The sequence below is a fragment of the Centroberyx affinis genome, unplaced genomic scaffold (assembly GCF_046629955.1).
Source record: "Centroberyx affinis isolate AG114_WGS23_722 - 3 ecotype Tasmania unplaced genomic scaffold, CSIRO-AGI_Caff_v1 ptg004023l_1, whole genome shotgun sequence".
Taxonomy (NCBI): Eukaryota; Metazoa; Chordata; class Actinopteri; order Beryciformes; family Berycidae; genus Centroberyx; species Centroberyx affinis.
Window position 1 is genome coordinate 60,252 of NW_027281825.1, and position 25,382 is coordinate 85,633.

The 25,382-nt window shown below is 38.9% G+C and overlaps 1 protein-coding gene across 1 annotated transcript in view; it reads left to right on the forward strand.

Annotated features, from left to right (window-relative positions):
- Positions 1 to 25,382, forward strand: part of LOC139663459 (ras-specific guanine nucleotide-releasing factor RalGPS1-like) — a 121,435-nt gene that overhangs the window by 31,166 nt on the left and 64,887 nt on the right. The window contains exons 5-8 of the mRNA XM_071542138.1: positions 4,032 to 4,115; positions 8,748 to 8,837; positions 10,655 to 10,747; positions 22,567 to 22,693. Of these exons, the coding sequence (XP_071398239.1) occupies positions 4,032 to 4,115; positions 8,748 to 8,837; positions 10,655 to 10,747; positions 22,567 to 22,693 (394 nt within the window). The remainder of the gene's footprint in view (positions 1 to 4,031; positions 4,116 to 8,747; positions 8,838 to 10,654; positions 10,748 to 22,566; positions 22,694 to 25,382) is intronic.

The following is a 25,382-nucleotide window of genomic DNA, read 5'->3' on the forward strand; positions in this document are numbered from 1 at the left end:
TACATCAAATCTAAAACTAGGTAAAATGCAGTATTACAGAATGATACATATTAAGATACAAAAAAAACAGAAATGGCAAAAAAATCATCTTAACTCAAGATACAAAAAATAAAATAAAAATGAAACTGTACATGACAGTTGCATCGAGACACTTGATAGAAACTCTGCCTTTTCTCCATTCCACAAGAACAGTATTTCAATATTTGTGTTTTGGAGAGAGGAGTCTTTTTCCTTAATGTTTCACAATCATAACAGGATTTCATCTGTTCTTCCACCACTACTTGACAAATCTCTGCCTGTATCCCAAATTGCTCCAAAAGTTGAAATGCCTTGTATTTTTAGTGACCTGGCAATGTTTCACAGACTTGACTCTTATGTTTATGGGCCATCATATATTTTCCTGTATCACCCACAACATTTGAACAATCCCAGGTTCCTCTCAGGCATTCTTAACTTAAAGGTTAATCCCCACAATAGCTCTTGGCTTTGTAAACAAGATCTCAAACTGTATGTCAATGAACCCCTCAGGTAGGTAGACTCCCCAGGAGTTTAACTGGCTTCTAACAATAGACATAAATATTATTTTTTTTCCATTCATCTGAGGTTATCACCCTATAAACTCATGGAAAATCCTGTACTTAATGAGCATCTATTCATAGCAGCTTTACAATATTTCAGCTCCTCAGTAAGTGTTGGCTAGACAGCTTCAGACTCTAAAAGTTGATAAAGTAATTGTGTCTTAATTGCCTTCCTTAAGCACAGCTTTTTAACAGTGGCATTATGTGAACATCGTTAAATGGTTTAAAGCAATATTCCACTAAGTTTTAACATGGGGGTTATTCAGCTCTTGACCACCATGACAACCAGAATATAAACTAATCACCAAGATCAGATGCAGCTGGACAAGTTTGTAGTGTTAGGATTTTTACTTCCCATTCATTTGAATGAGGCCAGAAAATAGACTGAAAACTGACATTTAACAGGTTGGTGAACAGATTCAACAACAGATCCTGCTGCTGTGATTTTCAACTGACTGTGAGTCCAACGTTTTAGAACAGAATTTCGCCAAATAGCAGTTTATTGATAGAAGAGAACATAGCGGAGGGATACCATTTAGGAGAGATAGTTCCTGTTTGGGAGACCGGATCTACTTTTATGTTTAAATACTAGGGCTGGGTTTAAAAAATCGATTTTCCGATTTAAATCGAACTTCATTTGAATGATCCGATATCGATTCATAAAATCCTGAGATCGATCTTTTAACATATGCCTTTTCCCATGGATGCTTGAAGCTTGAAGCTACACTGCACTAAAGAAAGCACTTATCTGCTCACTCTCACTGACTGTAGAGTCTGTAGAGTTGCACAACTTGCACTATATTGTGTTGACTGCTGTAGTGTGTTGGTCATGTTAAATAAAAAGTACATTCATGTAACTGCTTTGGGGTCAATTCTAAATGTAAACATTAATATTTTTAGTAATGCACCAGGTTAGAGGGTTCCTTGTACAATTTACAGCATTAGTTCTCTGAGAATCTCTTTCATATCCAAGCAAAATTGGTACTGTAACTGAAATATCCCTAACCGAATCGATATTGAATTGAATCGAATCAAATCGGAAATCGAATCGAATCGGCAAATCAGTGGCGATACCAAGCCCTATTAAATAGTAATTTTAGAGTAAACCAAGAATAGAAATGGAAAATGACGACTGGCCCAGGATGCTTTGTTGTCTTAAAAAGCAGGATCTGTTGAATCTGTTCACCAATGTGTTAAATGTCAGTTTTCAGTCTATTTTCTGGCCTCATTCAAATGAATGGGAAGTAAAAATCCTAACACTACAAATTTGTCCAGCTGCATCTGATCTTGGTCAGTAGTTTATATTCTGGTTTTCATGGCGGTCAAGTGCCGAATAACCCCCATGTTAAAACTAAGTGGGATATTGCTTTAACTAACGCACCTTTGGCTCACTAAAGCCCACATGTTTGTATTGTATAAGTGCCCATTGTAGTCCTCCTAAAAGCAGTCCCAAACCTGAAATCTGTTTAAATCTGTTTCTCGCTTCAGCTGAGAAAATCATTTGATGTAATATGATGCTCAGGTCTTGGTTAATTCATTGCTGGCAGATAATCCGCAGCCATGGCCTGTTTTCCATTGGAATAAAAAAAAAATGGCATTTAATTTTTCTTTTTAAAGTTCACCAGGGAGAATTCAAGCATCTGCGGAAGTGGCTTGTGACCACCATGCAAATATATGGTGGAGTCTTTTGTCCTGTAATACTTGTATGTCAAAATAATTTCAGAGAGGGTAAAAAAAATCATTGCTTTTTGTCCCCCCCCCCCCTCCCGTTATGCCCTTGCCTCCTCTAATGCCTACCTGCTGACCTGTACAGGTTTATCTTAGCTTATATTGATCAGAAAAACTCTCCTGATCCTGCCAAGTGCACAGTCCCCCAGCCTGTACAGTAATAAATATGACCCAAAAACCCCCTAATACAGGACTCTCAGATGAAAAAAAAAAAAATGCTGTAGTGGCCTATATTTTCACAGTGTTTGAAAAAAAAAAATGTCTGCGGAAACGCGTTTACAGCCAGCGTATTCCCAATTGTTATCGTTCCCGTCTCCTGTGTGTATAAAGGAATGGTCTAATAGGTCTAATAGGGAGAGATATATTCATCTAAAAATGATATGTTTCGTGGTGAAGAGAGATGGCTGTCGTCTTGTGTCCAGCGCTGGAACGCACCGGGACACACTTCAGCAGTAAATCTGAAGGGGAGACAGTATTTTGGTTCAGAAAGAGCGCAAACCGGGTCTGTTTTTCTACTGTTACATTTAGGAAATGATTAAATCCATCGAAAAACGTCTAGGTTATCGGAACAGATAGGAAGTGCTGCTGGGTAAATGGTCTCTCTTCATGGTTATTTGACTAGGAACATGCCGTAAAAGCAGAACAGCCACCAATTTTATCTGTAGGTGATATACAACTCTACTTTTTTGTCTTACTACCTGATGGAAGCTGTATTCAAGATTGATTCATGCTATGTATCTGCCGTAAACGTTTTGTTTAAGTATAACAAAAGAGAGATAAGATCGAGTTAATCAATTGCAATCGACAACAAGGCCTACGGTAAGTATATTTTTAGGAGGTACATTGTTCTTCGACAGCTTGATATCCTTTATGCAAGAAAAATACATTTTAAGAATGGGCTAGGGCCATATTTCCCTTTTTTATTGAATCAATAAATCATCCATTTTGAGACGTTAGGATAACTGTCGTAAACGAACGAGACCATCGCTGAGAGTTGGCAGCCATTTGTGCCATAAAGCGATCTGGTGTATTGCTTTCAGAGTTTCAAAAAACGGCAGATAGTGGGAGGAACTTAAAGGCAGATGGAAAATGTTTATCCTCTTCAGGGAGGGGGACAGGAAGCAATGGGGTTTATGGGAAATGTAGTCTTAATTTGGAGGAAGACCAGCACTAACACTACCACTGGTGTGAGATAGAGGATTGTCCAATTAATTTGACAATGATATATTTATGTTTAGAAATGCTACATGCTACATTCCTTTTTCACTTTATCCGTCTTTCTCTTCCTATTGCCTTTTCCCGATTATCTATTCTTTATTATGCTTTTGTTTTTCGGTTTTTACTGAATGTATGTTTGCTCCGAATAGAAATACAAAAATGAAACCGCAATAACCGATATAATATTTGGTGTAAAAGAAAAGACCGAAAATAAAGTTAGGGTGAAAATATCAAATTGCGCTGGACTGAACATACATTTCACAATTCCCACAAACTCTATATGCACATATTGATTTCTGTTGGTTTCTGTTTCTGCAAATAAATGATGTGATATAAATCACCGCTAAATATAAAGTGACAGGTTGCTTTCTTCTATACTGCAAAGCTCCAAGGTTTATTCAAAGGTTTATTTGATTAGGGTTAGACTAATTATTACTTATTGCTACAGAAGTCCTCAAAGCTTATGGTCGATTTGATCGATTGGCTGATGGATGTGTTGGCTTGCAGGAGCTGGCGAGCTGCGGATGGAACAGGAAGGAGAAACACAGCCTGGCCCCCAACGTGGTGGCCTTCACACGCAGGTTCAACCAGGTGAGGCCTTCAGGATTTCTCATGAAAACGCTTAAACCTTCCTGTGGCTTTTGGTCATAAATCGCTTTCCACAAATAGGGGTCTGTTAGGTCATCATTCCGCTGTGCTCGATGAGTGATTTAAAGCAATATTCCACTTAATATATTCCACATAATATAAACTAATCACCAAGATGGGATGCAGCTGGACGAGTTTGTAGCGTTCAGATTTATACTTCCAGTTTATCTGAATGAGCCACGAAAATGGACTGAAAAACTGACATTTATACAGTATAAATGTCAAGTTTTCAGTTCCAGGTTCCAGCAAAACCGATCCATATATGTCCATATATGGCAAAACGATGATGGGAGTAGTTTTAGCTTGTTATTGATGTGGAACCCTCACAGGATAGCACTGTTTGCATTGCAGCTTTGGCGTGCAGCGTGCTCCGGTGAGGTCATACCCTGGCATACGCTCATCTCATCCCATCTTCTTCCACTTTTGTTTATCCCATGGACATGATTGCTACAATCCCTGGCAAAATGGAACCATACAGTTTTTTTTTTTTATTGTTTTTTTTTACCCTTAATATCATCGGTGGAGCGATCACAACATAAACAGACCTTTAGTAATTGAACACTTTGTTCTAGGGCTCAATATTGTTTTGTTTTTTTTGCTTTTTAGGCCATAATTCAAACCACGCATGCCCAAAGCCTTTTTGGACATTAAAAGTCTGTATATATGGATATCTTAAATATAAATATATCTTATGTGTATGTATGAATGTATGTATGTGTGTGTGTTTATATACATATACACTACCAGTCAAAAGTTTGGACACGTACATTTTCCTTTATTTTTACTATTTTCCACGTTAGAATAACAGTAAAGACATCAAAACTGTGAAATAACACAAATGTAATTATGCAGTGAGCAAAAAAGTGTTCAACAAATCAAAACTATCTTATATTTTGGATTCTTTAAAGTAGCCGCCCTTTGCCTTGATGGAAAGGCAAAGGCTTTGGAAAGAAATTCATACATAGGATCAACTTCACTATTTATATTTGTCTAAGAAACTAAGTACAAGCATTTAAGCAGAAGCCTTTAGATCAAAATGGCTTTAAGAGAATGAAAAACATAGAACATTCAATCTTTTGGGTCCAAACTTTTGATGTGTTTCGTCTTTTGTAGTGTATCTTATATGTGTGTATGTGTGTTACGTGAAACATGTTTAACTTGTAAAGCATGTTTTTCCTTTAGGCACTAGGCTTGTAAAACAGCCTGGGTTTGAAGCTTAACGTAAGCGCATACCATGTGGTTTTGGCTCTCACCTCCGGAGAATCACTGGTTCTCACAACCCCCTGTGGGTTGAGTTTATGCCCTCATGCGGCTTGGAATCCTATCAACATCTTTACCAGCCTTCGAACGGCTCTTAAATGACTCAGGTGGCTAAGGCGCATACTGTACCATGCACCCACGATGTCCTGGGCTCAGATCTGGTCTAGGACCTTTGTCGCGTGTCATCCTCCCCACCCTCTTTCCCAATCATTCCCTAAAAAGGCTAAAAAAAAAAAAAAACTACTTCGAACCCTGGACCAGGTAGGAATTTGTGGGGAAAGGGAATGAGTAACTCTGAAGACTGTGGTTTTACTGGGCAGCTCCCAGTGTGAATGTATGGAACTGTAATGTGAAGCAGGGTGTTACTGGAATAAAGAGAACGGAGCTTAGCCGACTTTCCCTGGAGAAAGATGAAACAGAAACAGGTCAGTAGACTGCTGAATAAATAGGCAGTGTCTGATTCCCTAACAATATTCTGCTCATAAATACAAAAGACACAAAGAGAACAACATTTCATAGCTAAGAAGAACATAGTTATGGGCAGTGGAGCAACTTGTAACAGCTCATATACCTAGTACCTGTTGAGTCATGGCATGGCCGGCTAGTGTTATAAATGTGGGATATGGGAAAATATTGCCTGCTTGGATCAAGGCTTGTGAGCTTCCCACAATGCCTGACCCTGGCCAAACTGGCTCAAAGATTCATAGAAAAGTAAGAAAGAAAAGAAAAAGAAACAAAAAGCTATCATGTGTGTGGATATAAATGCAGCCAATATGGGTGAAATTGATTTCTCTGTCCAAATGCAGTAATTTTCCTGCTTCATTTTTGAATTTTTGAATTTTGTCAGTGTCATGCAGCTCAAATTCTCCATTTTGACCCACTCTTTCAAAACGATTCCTCCAAATGATAATTTAATCACATTTCAACTATAAATGTTATGGATTCTGATGACTAGAATTTATAACCTCCTCCTCTCGTCTCTCATCTCCTTGTCTCCTCTCCTCTCTCCTCTCCTCTCCTCTCCTCTCCTTGTCTCCTCTCCTCTCCTCTCCTCTCTCCTCTCCCCTCCTCTCCTTGTCTCCTCTCTCCTCTCCTCTCCTCTCCTCTCCTCTCCTTGTCTCCTCTCTTCTCCTCTCCACTCCTCTCCTTGTCTCCTCTCTTCTCCTCTCCTTGTCTCCTCTCCACTCCTCTCCTTGTCTCCTCTCCTCTCCTCTCCTCTCCTCTCCTCTCCTCTCCTCTCCTCTCCTCTCCTCTCCCCTCCTCTCCTTGTCTCCTCTCTCCCCTCCTCTCCTCTCCTCTCCTCTCCTCTCCTCTCCTCTCCTCTCCTCTCCTCTCTCCTTTCCTCCTCTCCTCTCCTCTCCTTGTCTCCTCTCCTCCTCTCCTGTCTCCTCTCCTCTCCTCTTCTCCTCTCCTCTCTCCTCTCCTTGTCTCCTCTCCTCTCTACTCCTCTCCTCTCCTCTCTCCTCTCCTCTCCTCTCCTTGTCTCCTCCTCTCCTCTCCTCTCCTTGTCTCCTCTCCTCTCCTCTTCTTGTCTCCTCTCCTCTCCTCTCCTTGTCTCCTCTCCTCTCCTCTCCTCTCCTCTCCTCCATGGTGGGACACACAAACACACAAACCGCTCTCCAATTACAGTAGTGGGCTAAACCATGACTGGACACTGTCTGACTGCTGAAATATAAGAGAGCAGATTCATGTTATGTCAGACTTGTTCAGTCAAGGTCAATAGAAAACAAGATTAGCTTTGCCTGCCAGACTGTGAGAGAACAGAGTTAAGTGGGGTGGAGCAAGTTCACAGTTTGTTATTTAACTTCATTTTGAGGGAATGGTTCAGTACACATCTTGTTCTTCGTGTCATTGCCAACTGATTTTAGCAGTTCAAAATGTATAAACAGTGTCATTTTTATTAAATAAAAGAATACCAGAAACAAAGAAACTCAGTAACGACCTGGTAACAAATCACCTTGCTTTCCCATGCAACCCACTTGCTTTGAAGATACAAATTGAAAGGGGGCACAACACTTGTTAATGTGATTGTGTAAGTTCACAGGTTATCCATTCATGCAATGGTGTGCACAGACTCTGAAACTCCCAAAAAAGGGCAACTTCTGAGCTGCCGTGGTGTCTTGAGTTCCAAATCGACCTGGAACCTTTGTTGCTCATTACACCCCCTCTCCCCCACCTTTTCTCTGTCTTCACTGTGAACTGTCTAATAAAGCAGAAATGCCATAAAAAATAATATTTAAAGGTCACTTCCGCAAAAATGCTTGGGGGTTCTGGGGGCATGTTCCCGCTTCCTGGAGGTACATGTTTGAAAATCTATTCTATTATTAAATCTTATTTTTTTTTTTTTTTTTTTTTTTTACTGAGACATTTTTAGGCATTTTTCACCTTTTATTTGACAATTCAAAGTAGAGAGAGACAGGAAAGATTGGAGAGAGAGACAGGAAAGATTGGGGAGAGAGAGAGAGTGGAATGGCATGTGGCAAAGGTCCCAGGCTGGATTCGAACCCAGAATGTTGCATTAACATGGTACATGCCTTATGTTTCTGATGAGTCTTGTACAGTGGCATGTACTTACACTTTCAAGGGAGAAAATGCAATATACTTGCATTTCTGACTTCTCACTGTGATAAAAATAGAATCAAATCTAAAAAAAAAAATCAGTTAGAAAATGAAATGCACAACTTTGAAATATCAAATATGATCATACCAAAGTAGCAAGTTTCCATTTCCATTTTCCAGCAACTGAAAAAATACAGTATGTTTCTATACAAGATAAGAAAGTACACAACCAGTGTTAGTATTTCTAGATTGCCACTTGGTTTATACAAAATAACTAGTGTTGGTATTCAGTAACTGAAATTTCCATTGCTTTAATACCAATTATTCATCTATCTATACATCTATCTCAAAATTGATGAGTTAGATGAAGGCCGAGGTTTAAAATTGTTTAAACTTGTCTGAGGGAGCTCCAGAATTTTTTTCTGTATGCAGTGGATAAGAGAAGGAAGCAAATATCTTGTGATTTTATGGAGAAACTCTTATCTTTACTAACACTTTATAAAATATGAGTTAAATATTTGTCATTGGTTCAACAAGCTTTAGTAAATTGATAACTGATCATTACTGAATGATTTGTAAATGATTCAGTAACAATTTCTAGACATTTTCAAGAACCTGCTTTTTACAGGCCTATGTCCAATATATAAATAGAAATATCAATATTAATGACATTTCTTGGGAGAAGCATAATGTTGAGGCTGTTATGTTCCTTTAACCATTCTCTGTATGTATGTTTGTTTGTATGTTGTTTTTCAGGTGAGCTTCTGGCTGGTGAGAGAAATTCTGACCGCCCATACCCTGAAAATCCGAGCGGAAATACTGAGCCATTTTGTCAAAATAGCAAAGGTGAGTCCAGAATTACTAAATCTAAAAACTAAATCTACCTGCTCACTCATTGTAAGTCACTCTGGATTGCAAAATGTTTTATAGAAGATTTTCATTTAGAAACCTATTCCACCTCAAACCTATACCACCAAAACCTGACATTTACCTCTGATGTTTTAGATCACTGAAACCTTTTCTGCTGTTAAACTCCATTGTAGCTGCTGGAAATATCTCAGTGTGATGTCATGAAAAAATACACCAAACAGCAAAATGTGTTCAGAAGTGCAATAGCTGTTTTTTTTAAACCGTGTTAAAGATTTATGTTGTTTTCGCTCCTTTAAATGTCACTGCCGGTTACTTGTAAAACTCCTATACTAAAGCACTGCCAGCATAGGATCCATTATACTCTGTGAACCTCCAGGACCGGAAGTATACAGGAGCTTCCCCCGATTCTTTATGAGAGCGTATGAGGGGTAATGGAGAAAGCAGGCGAACCGATGGCAAAAACGAAAAAAAAAAAAAAGGTCCGATCGGGGGAATAGCGGCAGAAATGGGTTTCTCCCCGAGGTCAAGAGCGTGGGATGGAAAGGCAAGAACTGAAACGGAACGATGACATAAGATCCTCGGCAAACAGCGGGGATATTGACCGCTGAAAAAATGGGGAAAGCCTTTAAAGATCTTAACACAGCACTTCTCAATCGGTTTTGCATCGAGACCCGGGTTTGACCGTAGCCACGAAGTCAGAACCGATTATAGGAGACGGGAAGAGAACAATCGACTGAAAAAAAACATAAATTGAGAAAACATCCTCATGACCTGATGATGTATGAGATCTGGTTGTTGCTTCTTAAAATATATATATACTTTTTTTTTAAACCTGCAATAAGCGATACCAGACCTTCTAACCAATCCTGAAACGTAACATGTGCTATATGGGGATTTCATTGAGTCATAATGGTATAAACCAGTGTCCAAATAAGCCAGAGAATGAGGACATGGTTACTTCCAAGTGCTCAGTTGACTTCATCTTCTTCATCTTACCAAAATATTATTATTACAATTATTATAGTGTTCCTCACATAATCAGTCACAGTAGTAAAATAATTATGAGAGAGATGTTAATGCTGTAATCTGGAGTTTGATCAGTTGTCTAAATTTTGGGCATAGAATTAACCAGTAATCCCTTAAAATACCCTTGCATTTACATTAATTCACCCCTAGATTCATGCAAAATCCCCTTAAAATGAATTAAGGGAGTTATTAATGGAGGAGATCCCATCCCCATCAAAACCTCCTTACGTTCCCCTTTAATTTTTGACTCCTTACTTTCTAATTTAATGTAAAATTCAGGGAGACATGAACTTTCCATTAATAACTCATTAATAACCTGTAAACTTGCACAAAAGGCATGAAAAATCCCTTAATTACTAGTGTCTCTGTGAATCAACCCATGAATAAATCCCTTAAAACCCCATGATACTAACCTTACTCTTTTTAAAGCTATGTTATTTTTAATGGATAATTAATGTAATGGAGAAATTAAGGACATTTCAGGGATAAAATTAAGGGGTTTGGTTTCGTAGTGATATGGAAAATGAGCATTTTTGAAATTTTTTAACACATTGCCACTCAAAATGCGGCTCTGTTTTTACGGAAAAGTTTACCAACATTACCAATATAAAGAAACAGCCACTTGTCAGTCCTCTGGCTTCATTAATTAAACGTGTACAGATTCACCACAAACAAATGGGTACACCAAAAGGAACATAAGTAAGTACATCTATTCTCTGTAAACTATAGCATACAACACCTCTGACCTCTTTTCCCTTTGTTTCCAGAAACTGCTGGAGCTGAACAACCTCCACTCGTTGGTGTCGGTGGTGTCGGCCCTGCAGAGCGCTCCCATATTCAGACTGAGCAAAACCTGGGCGGTAAGACATCCATAACACATTCTTTGTAAAGGGTTTTACATAGAGCATTCATCACAGGCTAGATGGCATGGTAAATTCCATATTTATGCATGAACAACCATTATTTTACTGCATTGATTCCCATAAAGATGAGAAATAGAAAGTGCAGTGCAGGAGCCGGGTGTCATTCGCCTATCACTGCTCAAATCATCTAAGCAGAGCAGAATCTTTTTTTTAATGATTTCAGTTTAATTGTATGTGTATATTTGCTCAATTGGTAACACTTTACAATAAGGGTCACTAAGTTAAGGGTTAGTTAATGCTTAATAAACATTAACTAACCCTCAATTAACAGTTAACTAATGTGTCTGGTAATCATTTACTAATGATGTTCATGTTAACTAAGGTATTAATTTATACATTATTTAATAGTCATCTTTATAAACTATTAAATAATGTATAAATTAATACCTTAGTTAACATGAACACCATTAGTAAATTACACATTAGTTAACTGTTAATTAAGGGTTAGTTAATGCTTATTAAGCATTAACTAACCCTTAACTTAGTGACCCTTATTGTATAGTGTTACCGCTCAATTAATGGAAACCTATGCAAATTTCTTGTGGAAAGCAAAAAAAAAAAGCAGACTAAAATGTTTTTTCTCCACTCACTTCGATTACACCATGGGTCCAAAAGTCCAGTCTTTACCTCATTATCTCTTCATATACAGAATCACATACAGTACTGGTTCAGTATTTTAGTCCAGACTCAAGACCCATTCGTTCAGCTCAGCCTGCAGCTTACCTTAACTCCCACCTCATCAGCTTTTTCCACCTATTTTATCTTTGCTAGAAATTCTGAGCGGTGTAAATGGTGATCTGTTGCAATTGGTATCATATGTCCATGAACTAAAGATACACACATTGTTACACATAGGCTTTTATTTTTAGGAAGTCAAATTACATGAAGTATGGCAAATTCAGTCTATGGTAATCAAATTGGCCCAGTCAGTTGTGGCTGAACTGTAGATCAAGCTTCCGCTCTCAGTGTTTTTGTGGTGAAAGTTGTTCCAAGCTCAACAGTAGGGAGCAGCTTTACACTCACATGTGGAAGAGCTTTTCATGCGTTATCCAAGGATGCTTTTAACATCCTTACAAAGTACACACTGAGGCATGCAGCCCCGTGCTATGGATTCTGCGCTCGCATTTCCAAGTTCCATAATCCAAGGGAAAAACATCTTATGTATGTCAATGTCAATTTGGATCTGATCAGGTCCACCCAAGGTTTCTTCCATTTAGTTTTTTTCCAAATAAGGTTTTCTTGGAAGTTTTTCCTTGTATGCTTCGAGGGTCTAAGCTAGGGATGGGACGATTCCACATTTTTTTGGTTCAGATTCTATTCTAAATCATTTCCAAATTCCAAATGAAAATCAACACAGTTTGGCATTCAACCAATGAGCCTTGAAGTTCTCCCTCTCTCCCTGCCCCCTCCTCACTTGTTGTGAAATGGATCAGACCAAGGCACACAGATCGAACACTGATTAGTATAGATAAGCCCAAATCAGAATTAATGAATTGCAAATTTGTTTAAATTGAGCAGTTTCTTTGATTCCAGAGTTTGGAGTCGAGATTGCAACAGGAGCCGACTCCAATTCTGTTTATTAGCAAAATCCATTCTCAGAATCGACGTGATGGAATCGAGAATCAAGTCTTTTGGAGTCGGGTTCATTGTGCTTTGTTCTGCTTCCTTGTGTTTGTCTTACATCATTCTGTTCTATGGTTGATTGATGATCAGTTAGATCTAGTTTGGCTCATTCTCTCCTTATATAAATAAATCAACTTGAACTTCAAGGGAAGATGTTCCAATACAAGTGGAAATGACTTAAAAATTGTACAGTGTCGTCACTGGTGAAAAAGGTATCTCTGAAAGGTCAACTTTTCAGGGAGTAAGAAGAGCAGCCTTGTTATTAGTTTGACCACCATGCAGTTTTCAGCTTATCAAATGGGTTTCGAGAAGGTTTTATAAAACCAAAGGTGGTAGAGGTTTCTCAGCCCATACCGGAGCATGAAATCCTTCAGCTGAAGTTAAAACATGAAAATCACCAAGATTGGATTTACAGCGATATGCAAATCCTCAACTTTTCCTCAATAGAAGACTTATTTAAAGCAATATTCCACTTAGTTTTAACATGGGGGTTATTCGGCTCTTGACCACCATGAAAACCAGAATATAAACTACTCACCAAGATCAGATGCAGCTGGACGAGTTTGTAGTGTTGGAGATGTTGGTGAACAGATTCAACATCAGATCCTGCTTTTAAGACAACAATGCAGTCTTGGGTCAGTCGTCATTTTGTATTTCTATTCTTGGTTTACACTAAAATTAGTCTTTAGAAATAAAAGTAGATCCGGTCTCCCAAACAGGAACTATCTCACTGATATCACTCCGCTATGTTCTCTTCTATCAATAAAAGTGCTATTTGGTGAAATTATGTTCTAAACGTTGGACTCACTGTCAGTTGAAAATCACAGCAGTGGTGGTCAAGTGCCAAATAACCCCCCATGTTAAAGTGGAATATTGCTTTAAGGATGACATTAGGACCACAGTTGAAAAACCCATTTAGGACCGCTTTAGTAATCACATGGCCACATTTTGGCGATAAGGATTTACAGCGTGCCGTGTGAGTTGGTTTAATAGTGCCTGGCTGTCTCTCCAGTCCAAAATAGTTTCCACTGCTGCTAGTGGATCCGATTATGTATGTTTAGTAGTCGTAAAGTGGGGCCGGTCCATTTCCACACAGGGTGTCCCCCCGGTTATTTCTTATAAAATGGTTGAAGTGATTCGTTCCATATCACAGACCGCCGTTTGTGAGCTGTGAAATCTTGTGCCATTTTCTTTCAGGCCATTTAAGTGAACACTGATGGGTCCTGGTTTTAATATTTCAACATGAGTTCTGATTGCATAGTGCTGGATGGCACAAGACCACGGAAATGGACTATAGTAACTATATATATATATTATAATATGTATATATATGAAGTGAAAAATGTGTCTTTTTAATTTACGTGGGTTCCCTTTTCCACTATCAGCCCGTTTTCCTGGAAATAGCAGGAATATGAATAGTAGGATCAAATTTCCCCTGCAATAATATTGAATATCGTGATATTTTGGTGGGACAGTACCGCAATATTAAATTTTGGATATCGCCCAAGCCTAAAATAGGGTAAATATGGCAAGACACATGGACAGCTGCAGGCTTTTTTTTTCTGATAAATGTTATACAGAGAGAAATTCAACATTGTCTCATTCTACACAGCCAGAAAGGGTTAAGACAACTTCATTTTGTATCACAGATTCAGTCAAGTCTTTGGTTGGAAAAGATTTTTTTTTTTTTATCTCCGTAAGGATTTGTCTGGTAGCAGTATTTTCCTTTCCCCTTGTCAGATTAGTCCCTGTTTGTTCTGATCCCTCGAGCTCAGCCTCTGTCTTTCAGTTTCCTGTGGTTTACCAAACTGTTTCTCATTTCCAGCATGGACTCGCAAGTACATCATTGGATATCACTTCATATTCAAAAGGACCTGAACCGCACATTCCAAACGTACAGCAAAATACCTTATGACCTTTATTTTCCAAAGGAACAAATCACAACGGCTGATTATCAATACGCGTTCCTGTGCGTTCTTGTGTCCTCCATGATGCGTTTTTTTGTAATACCTAACCGCTGAAGCACGATTCCAAATCAAAAGAACGACAGAACGGAGGACGGATAGAAAACCCTTAAGTTTCCTTGCCAACCTCAAAATATCGAGGATGCATCGGATGGAGACTTGACCGATGAGAATGAATTGAAAGCCCCAAGATTCATTGAGCAGCGCTGCAGTCTATAGTTAACAGGTGGGAAAATGAACAGCTGTGGATCTCTCTTAATTAATCAGCGTGAGATGTGAAGCACACAGTCCATCTGAAACTGTCAGGAAGCTTCTCTGTGCTTACTTTCATCAGAAGATCGTTCTGTCCAAGACAACATGGGAAGAACGTTCTCCACAAGGACACAAGTATCCATTTGGAGTTCTTGGATTTGATAATCAGCCAATGAACATAAGCTGATGCTGATGCTGTTATAGCTACCTGTGCACACAGGACAGGAGGATAGTCTCTCTCCTTGCACTGTCTTTAGCAAGGTCTTTTTATGCCTCCGTGCCGTCTGTCTGTCCGTCCGTACGTACGTCCATCCGTACGTACGTCCGTCCGTATATCCGTCCGTCCCATTCTTATGAACGCGATATCTCAGGAACGCCGTGAGGGAATTTCTTCAAATTTGGCACAAACGTCCACTTGGACTCAAGGATGAACTGATTAGATTTTGGTGGTCAAAGGTCAAAGGTCAAGGTCAGTGTGACCTCACGTCCGTCCCCTCTCATGAACGCGATATCTCAGGAACGCCTGGAGGGAATTCCATTACATCTGGCACAAACGTCCACTTCGACTCAAGGATGAACTGATTAGTATTTAGTGGTCAAAGGTCAAGGTCGCTGTGACCTCACAAAAGACGATTTTGGCCATAACTCAAGAATTCATGCGCTAATTATGACAAAATTTCACACAAATGTCTAATAGGATAAAATGATGAAGTGATGGCATTTTATATCCAGAAGTTCAAAGGTCAACTTCACTGTGACATCATAATGTTTTGCTTACCACTGTAGCTGAGAAAAGGATCTTGGGTCATTCTACAAAAACGGTGGAAGTGCTGTCACTTACTTTTGCAGACACCAAAATCCTTTAAGTTGACCTAATAATCACATTAATTATATATGTTCAATAAATAAAGACTGTCCTTGCAATGATAGAACAAAGTTTATTGGCGGAGGCATACAACCGCGAGGCGGTTATTTCTAGTTATACATGTAGGGTGGTGATAGAATCATCTTGAAAGAAAATAAAAGGCATAGGCATAAGTCAAAAATAGGGAAATGCAATCAACCAAAGGGGAAAAGTGATCAAGGGAAAAACAAAGGTTATTCTTTTTCAGTGAAACAGTTCAGCAAAAAATATCTTCCACACTCCATATAATGTTCAACACACTGCCATGAATAATACTGTAGTGATGTTCTCCTCACGACAGGAAATTGTTGCATTCACATTGCTAATAAATCTAAATCTTTCAACAGTTTCAAATATAGACTCGAAACCTGTCTGACGAACAAAGTTTTCCCATAGAAACTCAACACACAAATGATCTCTTTGTCTCTTTTTCTACTTTTCTGCTTTAACAGACACGCTCACACACACACACACATAGTGTACATACACACACACACACAGATAAGCATGAGCAATTCCGAATGGAGCATGAAGGCCATCGGTGTGAACGTAGCCTTGGATTCAAATGAATTTTTTGTTGTTCATTTGTAAGTTTCATTTATTTTCAGGTAATATGTTTTTATGTCACCTACACAAAAGATTTTTTTCTCTTTTTGTGTTTTTTTTTGTATCATTGCATCCGTGCTTCTTTACTTCTCCTTCTATGTTTTATCTCTGTGCAAATTAACTAAAACTAATTGACTGTGGTTTTTACTTTCTGATTTTATATAATCTTTCTGAGTCTATTAAAAATAAACAAAAAAACAATAAAGTTGTACACTGTTTCGGATTCACTTGCGGCCCACCTTGATGAGATTTTTCATTGCATTTTTTTTACTTAATTTGCGGTCGCTTCATTAGATGTTGATCGGAGTACAGAGGGGTCACGCTAGATTGTGCACTCGGAAATAGTTGTGTTAGTGCTTAATGGAACACAGTAATAGTCTGTCATTATCTCCATTATATCTCAGTGAGTTAATTATCACTTGCCCATGTCAAAAACCACACTTGGTAATGGGGAACAGCAGAGGAACATGATCTCATAGTCTCCATAACACCATAACCAACCTTTGTCTGAAAGTGTTCCACTCTGTCTACCTAACAGCATGCGCAAGATTTATATTCTATATAAACCTGTCATGTTCTGCGTGTATATATAAACCTGTGTCACTTCACGCTTTGACAGCGTTTCCACAGTGAAAAAAAACAGAACGGCATACCGGGAAGGCTCAGTTAGATGAGAGGCGTGCAGACTCTCTTTTCTGATGATTAAATACTTTATCAGCATGGTGAAGGGACTGTGAGGCACAGGGGAGGTGTAGGTGGCAAATGCATAGCTGTCCAGGTATTTATAACCTAACAATGTGTGAGACCTGCAATGATGGTCCCTAGGCCACAATTTTGGTGCAATGTGTCACGATTCAGGTTTTTTTTTTTTTTTTTTGTTTTGTTCAAATGTGTTCTTTCTGTATTTGATGAAATAACATTACATAGATCCTTGTTTAATTTTGCCTCCATCTTTGATGCTAAGCGGTCACTACTGTGGTGTTTCTGAACTGCTCTTCCCAGAGATCACCTGTCAATCAAACAGTGTGGGCAGAGCTTGGATTTTCTGTGGCTGCAGTTTGAGTTTCTCTTTTCTTTGTCTGTTCAGCCATGGTGGCTATCACTGCTCATGCTAACTTCTATTTATTCCAAACCATAAATAAATGTAAAGCGCATCACTTACTGTGCGCCAGAGGTTTCTCCCAGGAAATTCCCAGTCAACATCAGGTGTTTAGATCAGCAAATTTAAAAGCTTTCGTGCTGGTTTTTTAATTCAAACCAGCGCTTCATTAAAAAGAAAAAGAAAAGAAGGGGCAAAGATGGTGTGGTGACATCTATGTTTTTATGCCCTTGAAAAAGCGTATGCTAGACGAATATTGCTTTTGAGAGTTTCACTTACCTTTGTTAGTCATGTTAGTCTTCATCTTAAGCTAGATCTGGCCATTGTTGTTGCTCTAGCTGCTAAGTTTACTTTACCTCTGTTGTACTACTTACCTTGATATTTCTCCTATTGTGGCTATAAAGAAAGACTACTCATTATGCAGTATACTTACCTGTAGTTATACTTCATACCTGCTGCTAGGGCTGAACAATTAATCAAAATTTTATCAAAATCGCAATATGGCCTACTGCAATTTTCAAATCGCAGGAGGCGCAATATTTGTTAAAGGTGAAATGTGTGTCAAAATAGCATTTTAAATGAAATATTGTGGTGCTGCAGAGATGTCCTGGCCTACACATCATATTCTACAGACTTAAGAAAACATCTTTGTTTGGTACAGATCCCCACAAAAATCACACCGTAATCGTTTTAATACGTTTTTCAATGAAAATGAGAATAATGATGTAAAAATGATCATTCCCTCTAATATCGCAAATCATATCGCAATTGCAATATCAGTCAACATAATCGCAATTAGATATTTTTTCAAAATCGTTCAGCCCTACCTGCTGCTGCTGAAGATTGTTACAGGAAACATTCATTTGTGTTGCTTTGGCATTGGTGATATTGGGGCTAAACCTAAATAGTCTGTATCGATTATTGCACATGGCATTGCATGGTGCATTGGCAGTAATTCATTGTTTTGTTGCTACACTGTTGATACATACTATTATCAATATAATTTCATTGATTTTTCCGCAATTTTACGCAGCTTCCATAAAACTCCTGTTCTCATCACTTTATTGGGAGAGTGGTTAGCTCACTGTTAAGCCATGTGTGAAAAGAGTATGGCACTTAAAGAGCAACCCCATGTTCCCGGAAACACACCGCATCACCGCTCAGTGCACGATGTTAAGTTTCCCATGTCCCGCTGAGCTTTGTGGCTTGGAACCCAGGTTAGAGTTGGCAGCATCCTCCTCCTCATGATACTCCACTAGGTCCAACGTTAGTGTGGCTGCAGTGGAGGCACAGGCTAAAGCAGAAAAAGGTGTGTACAAGAATGGACCGTGCAAAGGTAGAAATTGAAGTGGAGTGAGTGTGCTCATGATGTCAAGGAGAACCCACCGTGGCTTAACACCGTAGTTTCCCCCCTGTTAAAGCTGTGAGCCCTGGTGGTGAGTCCATGTTGTATGTGTTGAATCATACTGTTATCAGTATGTGAAGTCAACTCCGGTCTTCATCACTTTATTGGGAAAGTGTTTAGCTCATTGTTCAGCTATGTATGCAAATGCAAGGAATCACCTTTGTGTTACATCGGTCGGTGATAGAAAGTTGCAGAACAGACATTTATTCATATGAAAATGTTGATTCTTACTTTAACCTTTAATTTTCTGACTGTGACCATTTTACATTTTCTCTGGGACTGGACCATCAGTCTTTCTATAGAGATTTAAATTTAGTTAACCTCGCTTGTGGATACAGTCACGGATCATAAACCCCCTTTTTCTCAGGACCGGGCCAGAAGAAAGTTTTCGAAATTTTTCCCAAGCTGCGATCGAGACCGTAAAAACCCATAAACGGCCGGTCAGAGGAAAAGACAAAAAGCAGAGCCGCCCGTCTTAATATGTTCTATAAGTCTTCGAGCCGTCATGTCCTCACAAATGGTTTTCAACGGAGAGAAGTTGGAAAGCAGCGCTCGCAACAGGGAGCAGAGGTCATTTCGGTGTCATCTTTTGTCTACTTGGCTCGCCAACTCTCCGGGCCTCTCATTCCACTGTTGCATCCAGTGGTGTTCACTATAAATTTCACTGCTGAGTCCAGTAGAAACACTGTTGCCAAGCATATCGATCTTTGCCTTTATGCTTACCCCATATGGAGAGTATGTTGACCGTGACCTGGCATTGAAAAATCAGGTCAGACTGGATGATTGAGGATTATGGGGGAAAGGCGAGAAGTGGGTGAGGGCCTCTAGTGGAAACCTCACAATACACTGGAAGGAACCAACTAAAGCACTGTATTTACAAAAGCACACATATGGGATGAAGACATTGCCACCTTCACACCAGTGAGGTACTTACTTATTAGGCTTTGTTTTATCCAGCATTGAATATGACGAAGGAAAACTTTTGGCTGGAGTGAATGAAAAGATTCGGTGGTGGTGTTGAGTGGTAGGATGTGGGACATAGGTTTATCCCAAGCTGTCTAACCCTAATGTGCTCCAACAACTATAGAGGTTAGCTAAAGAACAGAACTGCAGAACTGTAGTGTTTTAAATCATTTTGACCTGCAGCTTACTTTAATTTGCAATGAAAACTGCACACATACCGGGTATTTAAAGGATAATGCTGGCGTTTTTTTATGCATTTCTTTCCGACAAAATCAACAATGTGTTCTCTACTCCCATTACTTTCTGACTTCCCATGTACCTTTTTAGCCTTCAAAATGAAAGTCATTGGCTCCAATTGTAAGCTAAAAACCTTTAAATACAGCTCACAAAGACATAGTTTCAATTTTAAATATTGCTAACTGTTACCTCGAAAAGTCAGGCTGTTGTAATTATTACCAAATCAAATTCAAATGGGAACAAATTCTTCATTACGCCGGGGACTATTTTCGGTGCTACGGGACTACTTTCCTGAGATCGCAAACGTGTTTACTGCCGGCTTATTAAGTTGTTTGAGGAAAAAGTCGGCTGGCCCGGTGCATCGTGATTATGAAATATGGCTCTTTGATGTGTTTTTAATCATTTTTTAATACAATGGAGTTCTATGGCTGCTGGGACATGGCTGCATTGGGCACCGGCTACATGGACGAGACTTGATGGCAAAACAAAATCATTGCTGATTTTATTTTCATAGAATTTGTTGATGGTAAGTAATGCATTAAAAAACACCAGCCTTATCCTTTAAATCATAGATGATGCTTACAATGATCTTAAATGTCAGCATAGACATCAAAACCGTTTTCCAGCGTTGCCGAAAAAAGACCATAGCCAAAAAAATAATCAACTACAAAAAAATAAACAAAATCAAACAGAACCTTTTGAGACCCTGTGCATCTGATGGAAATTAATAGCACTCAAAAAAAAGGCTCTGTACTTCTGTGGTTTGTGCCTGAGAAAACGTGTTGGGTCACACATTGGCAAGAAAAAAAACACTAAGACAGACTTTCCCAAATTTGTCTAAACCACTCAGGATGAAATATTGCAAGCCTGCTCTACCTCACTGTAAATTACCGCTGTCAAATTAAATGACTACAAGAGACCTCACCAGCACACGTGAATGGGGAAAACCCATAGAGATTTAATGTCTTTTAGGCCTCGACGTGTTATTTTTTTTTTTTTTTAGAAATGATTGCGAAGATACATTATTTTCTGTTCATTGTCACTATTAAAGCCATGGTTGAGTAATTCTACTTTGCAAGAGAGATGACAGCTAGATGGAGAGAGACAGTTCACAAAAGTTCACAAAAAAGATCAGCGCTAGTGCCAGTTATCCCCATGTGGGTTATGGGAATGTCTGTCTGAGGCTTCCCAGCTGCAGGCAGCAGATGGTGGGCTGATGTCATATTGTAGTGATAACTCTCTTAAAATGCGTCAGTTAATACGTCTAGCTCCAAACATTAAAATATTACAGCAATACACTGGTGTTCGTGCAGAAAAAACTTTCCAGTTAACAAACCATTGTGTCATACTGCAGCAGTAGTCCAGCAGTATTGCAGTTGCAAATGGTGTAATTTGTCTATGATGAGATGCAGTGTTTCCCATACATCCCCACACATGTGGCACACCACCACAAAATCAAAAGTTGGTCAATGTATAGAAATTGATCTAAATTGATCTCTAATGCAGCATAATGTGCACATCATGCCATGTTTGTCATTTAGTGATGACAGTAGATCAGCAGCATTGTACTCAATCCAACAGTCTCCCGGTGTGAAAACGAAAGTGAAACTTAAAATTCCACAACTTACCTGTGTTAGTAACGGTATAAACAGTAACTTGATAACACGTCTTCTGCTGCCCTGCAAACTTTAACGGTAGGTAACGTTATTACCTTGTGGTATTTAAAGGATAAGGCTGATGTTTTTTTAATGCATTTCTTACTGTCAACAAATCCTATGAAAATAACAAAATCAGCAATGATTTTGTTTTGCTAACAAGTCTCGTCCATGTAGCCGGTGCCCAATAAAACCATGTCCCAGCAGCCATAGAACTGCATTGTATTAAAAAAACAATTAAAAACACGTCAAAGAGCCATGCTGCTGCTTTGGGCAGCATATTTCATCATTGCGATGCACCGGGCCGGGCGACTTTTTCCTCAAACAACTTAATAAGCCGGCTGTAAACGTGTTGGCAATCTCAGGAAAGTAGTTCCATAGCACTGAAAATAGTCCCCGGCGTAATGGAGAATTTGTTCCCCTTTGAATTTGATTTGGTAATAACTACAACAGCCTGACTTTTCGTGGTAACGGTTAGCGATTTTTAAAATTGAAACTATGTCTTTGTGAGCTGTATTTAAAGGTTTTTAGCTTACAATTGGAGACAAAGTCTTCCGGGTTGAAGGCTAAAAACGGTACATGGGAAGTCAGAAAGTAACAGGAGTAGAGCAAACGCATTGTTGATTTTGTTATTTTCATAGGATTTGTTGACTATAAGAAATGCATTAAAAAACACCAGCGTTATCCTTTAACCAATAACCATGTCACAATGCTTCAATTCATTTCATTGAATTTAATTGACTGAAAACGTGCCGTGGGCCTGTACAGGATCTCTGCTTATTTTTTCTGCCAATCCTCACATAAATAGTATGTTGACCAATGGGCCAATTTCTCAAAAGTCAGTGTCCTTCAGTCAGTTTTTATGTTGTTCACAGTACATGCCACGCTCTGTAAATAAAAACATTCTAGTTGCGGAACAGAGATTACATTGTAATTTAGTTAAGGTAAGGGTGTTTATGTCACTGTTCCACATCAAGTATTAGACACTGAATGAGAAAGTAGAGATCTATCCGACATGAGGATTGTTTTTTCATTGTCTTTCTTCTAGTTGATCAGTCGGAAGGACAAGGCCACATTTGAGAAACTCAACTACCTGACGTCCAAGGAGGAGAACTACACTCGCATGAGAGAATACATCCGCTCCCTCAAGATGGTGCCCTGTATTCCCTACCTTGGTAAGTTCTCCACCTTTGCTTTCTGAATATCACCAGTAGAGGAACCACTGAGGGAAGCCTTTTGTCTGCTTGTTCTGGACAGCTGGAGCATGCTTCTGTATGTGTTGTTGGGTAGGAGTTGTTGGGTGATGAAGAAGGCTTAATATGTAAAGTGACAGTGTTTATACAGAAGACAATTTCATTTTAGGGCAGGTAGAATTCGGCAAAATAGGGTCATGGTTGACCTCAATATGCCCTCCTTCTTTGGCGTTAATGTGTTATATGTTTATGCCATTTCAACATTTTGAGGACATGAAAGAGAAGGTTTTTTTGAAACTCACTATTTATCATAATCCTACATGGACATTTATCGGCTTATATGGAACATCTGGCCATGTAGTTGGTGCAAATAAAATTTTGTGGATCTGTGGTATATTCCAAGGGGCCGCAAGATGTCCAAGGAAAAATATAAATACATTCTCTAAGCCATCTTTGCAAGGATCCATCTTTTTATAAGATTGTCAAGGGTCTAAATTTTCCATAAATATCTATGATATCAAGACAATTTATGGACCACCAAGTGCAGATTTTGAGTTTGGCTCACTGGTTTCTATTTTATTTAAATTCTAAGATACTGCAAGAAAGGTTGATCTAAGATATTTCTCCATACAGTGCATGGCCATCATTAGTTTGATTGGAAGAATAAGGTCTTTAGCCCTGAGATGAAGTATTTGAGTGGTGACATGCATTCATTCATTAACTTATTCAAAACTTTATTCAAGACTCATCTTTAAAAAGAGGTCCATAGCAGGTAAAACGAAACAATACAGGACAATTACACAAACAGAAGAAGAAGATACACATAAAAGACTCTCAAAGAGATGAGAAGAATTGTCTTAAAAAATAAAGATTTTGGAAAATCCAAGATCATTGGCTTTTTTTAAAGCATAATTTATCCAGGTAAGGTTTGCTTAAAATACATGTTTCACATTCACACACATTCACACCTGGAAGCTGTTGGCCATCAAAAAAATGCTCAAAGGCAATTGTGCAGAAATAGTTGAGAAGGGGACAGTGCTACTCATTTCCTTTGCCTTTCTTTCCCAGTCCCATACCTCCATGCCATGATCCAGACAGTCTATGCTCTGTGCTTCTTAGTTACCTGTTCCTTTATATGACCTGGTTATTGCATCAAATCATCTCCCTCTATGGTCCCCAATGGTGGAATGACCTTCCCACTCAAGTCAGGACAGAAAAATCACTCCCTTCCTACCATTGCAACCTGAAAACTCCTCTCTTCAGGAAACACTTCACGTCTCCCCCTCACCCCAGAGTAACATCTCCCTAACCCATATGTTCCTGCCTTGAAATGGAAAAAAAACACTATATACCTTTTGTTCCTGGCTTTTATTTCTTCACGTAGCACCTCTCTGTTATTGGTAATTGTTTGCCTTCTTCTACTTTTCCATCTTTCCTTTCTGCTATTGGTTTTGTTGTACTGTTGGCAATCATATTTTAAACTAATTCTACAGCGGAACTCTCAAGTCGCTCTGGATAAACAATCAGCTAAATGCATACAATGTAAATGTAATCCCCTCTAAACGCTGCTACATTAGACCTTTTGTCCAAAAAGAAGTTCTACAGTTCCTCCCTCAGGCTAAACAGACACGTCAGCATCCATCTTCAGGATAACCATCTCACTTGTTTGTGTATGAAAGCAGTGGTTGTCATCACTCACCACCTCCAGAGTCCAGTGAATAAGATGGGTTTGTGTGCGTCACCTCCACAATGTTCACAGTGATCACAAGAGAATCCAAAATGTGATGAAGGATGGGTTCCATGCTGCAAGTACATTTCTGTGCAGAAAACTACTTTTACCTGCCTAGCTCTCCGCAGCACCGCTTAGATTGATACTGTAGCGGATAGACTACAAAGAGAAAATTTCACAATTCTGGTTTTAAGACTATATTTTCAGCAATTAAATTAGTTCCAGTCTGATTATTGGGGCGAACAGTGTCCCAGTTATACAGACAGTGGAAATGGGGACAGAGTCTTGCAAATTAGGACTATCCCAATTCAACCAGGACATCTGGTCAATCTAGGAGGGGCCATCCTGTCATTTTGAAAATGGCTTGTTTCATCTCATGGGGAAAATGAGCAAGTATAAAATGAGTTTGGAAAAGACATTAGTACAAGACAAGAATATAAAAAAAAAAAGTTGTGAAGCTTGAAACTTTTTTTTTGGCGTCTTTCGTATCAAATGGTGTCTTTTTAAAGCCAATGCACAATCAAAACCATTGTTTAGAGAAACATGCTATTTCTTTGTTGCAATGTCAATGTCCAGAGTCTTTTCATGGCAGCTTTAATCTGAATTCATTTTAAGCAGTCATTTCTCAATTCCCCTCAAAACATAGGGCATTTAGATTAAGATAAAAAAAAAAAAGATAGCCACAGTGACTTTTCCAGTGAGTCAATGGAATAGAACCCTTTTTATCAAAAGCACAGCTTGTTATCATTAATATTACTAGCTCAATTAAATCGAGAAGGAATCATTTACCCTGGAGGGTTCAATTGATTGCACATGTTGCAGAGTGCTAAGTGATAGAATTTGCCCAAATGTGTTTCTGCTCGCTTATTCATTCTCATTTTTTTTGCTTTATTGTATTTCATTCCCCATTCCCTTTTAATGAGTTTTCCAGGCACATATGAT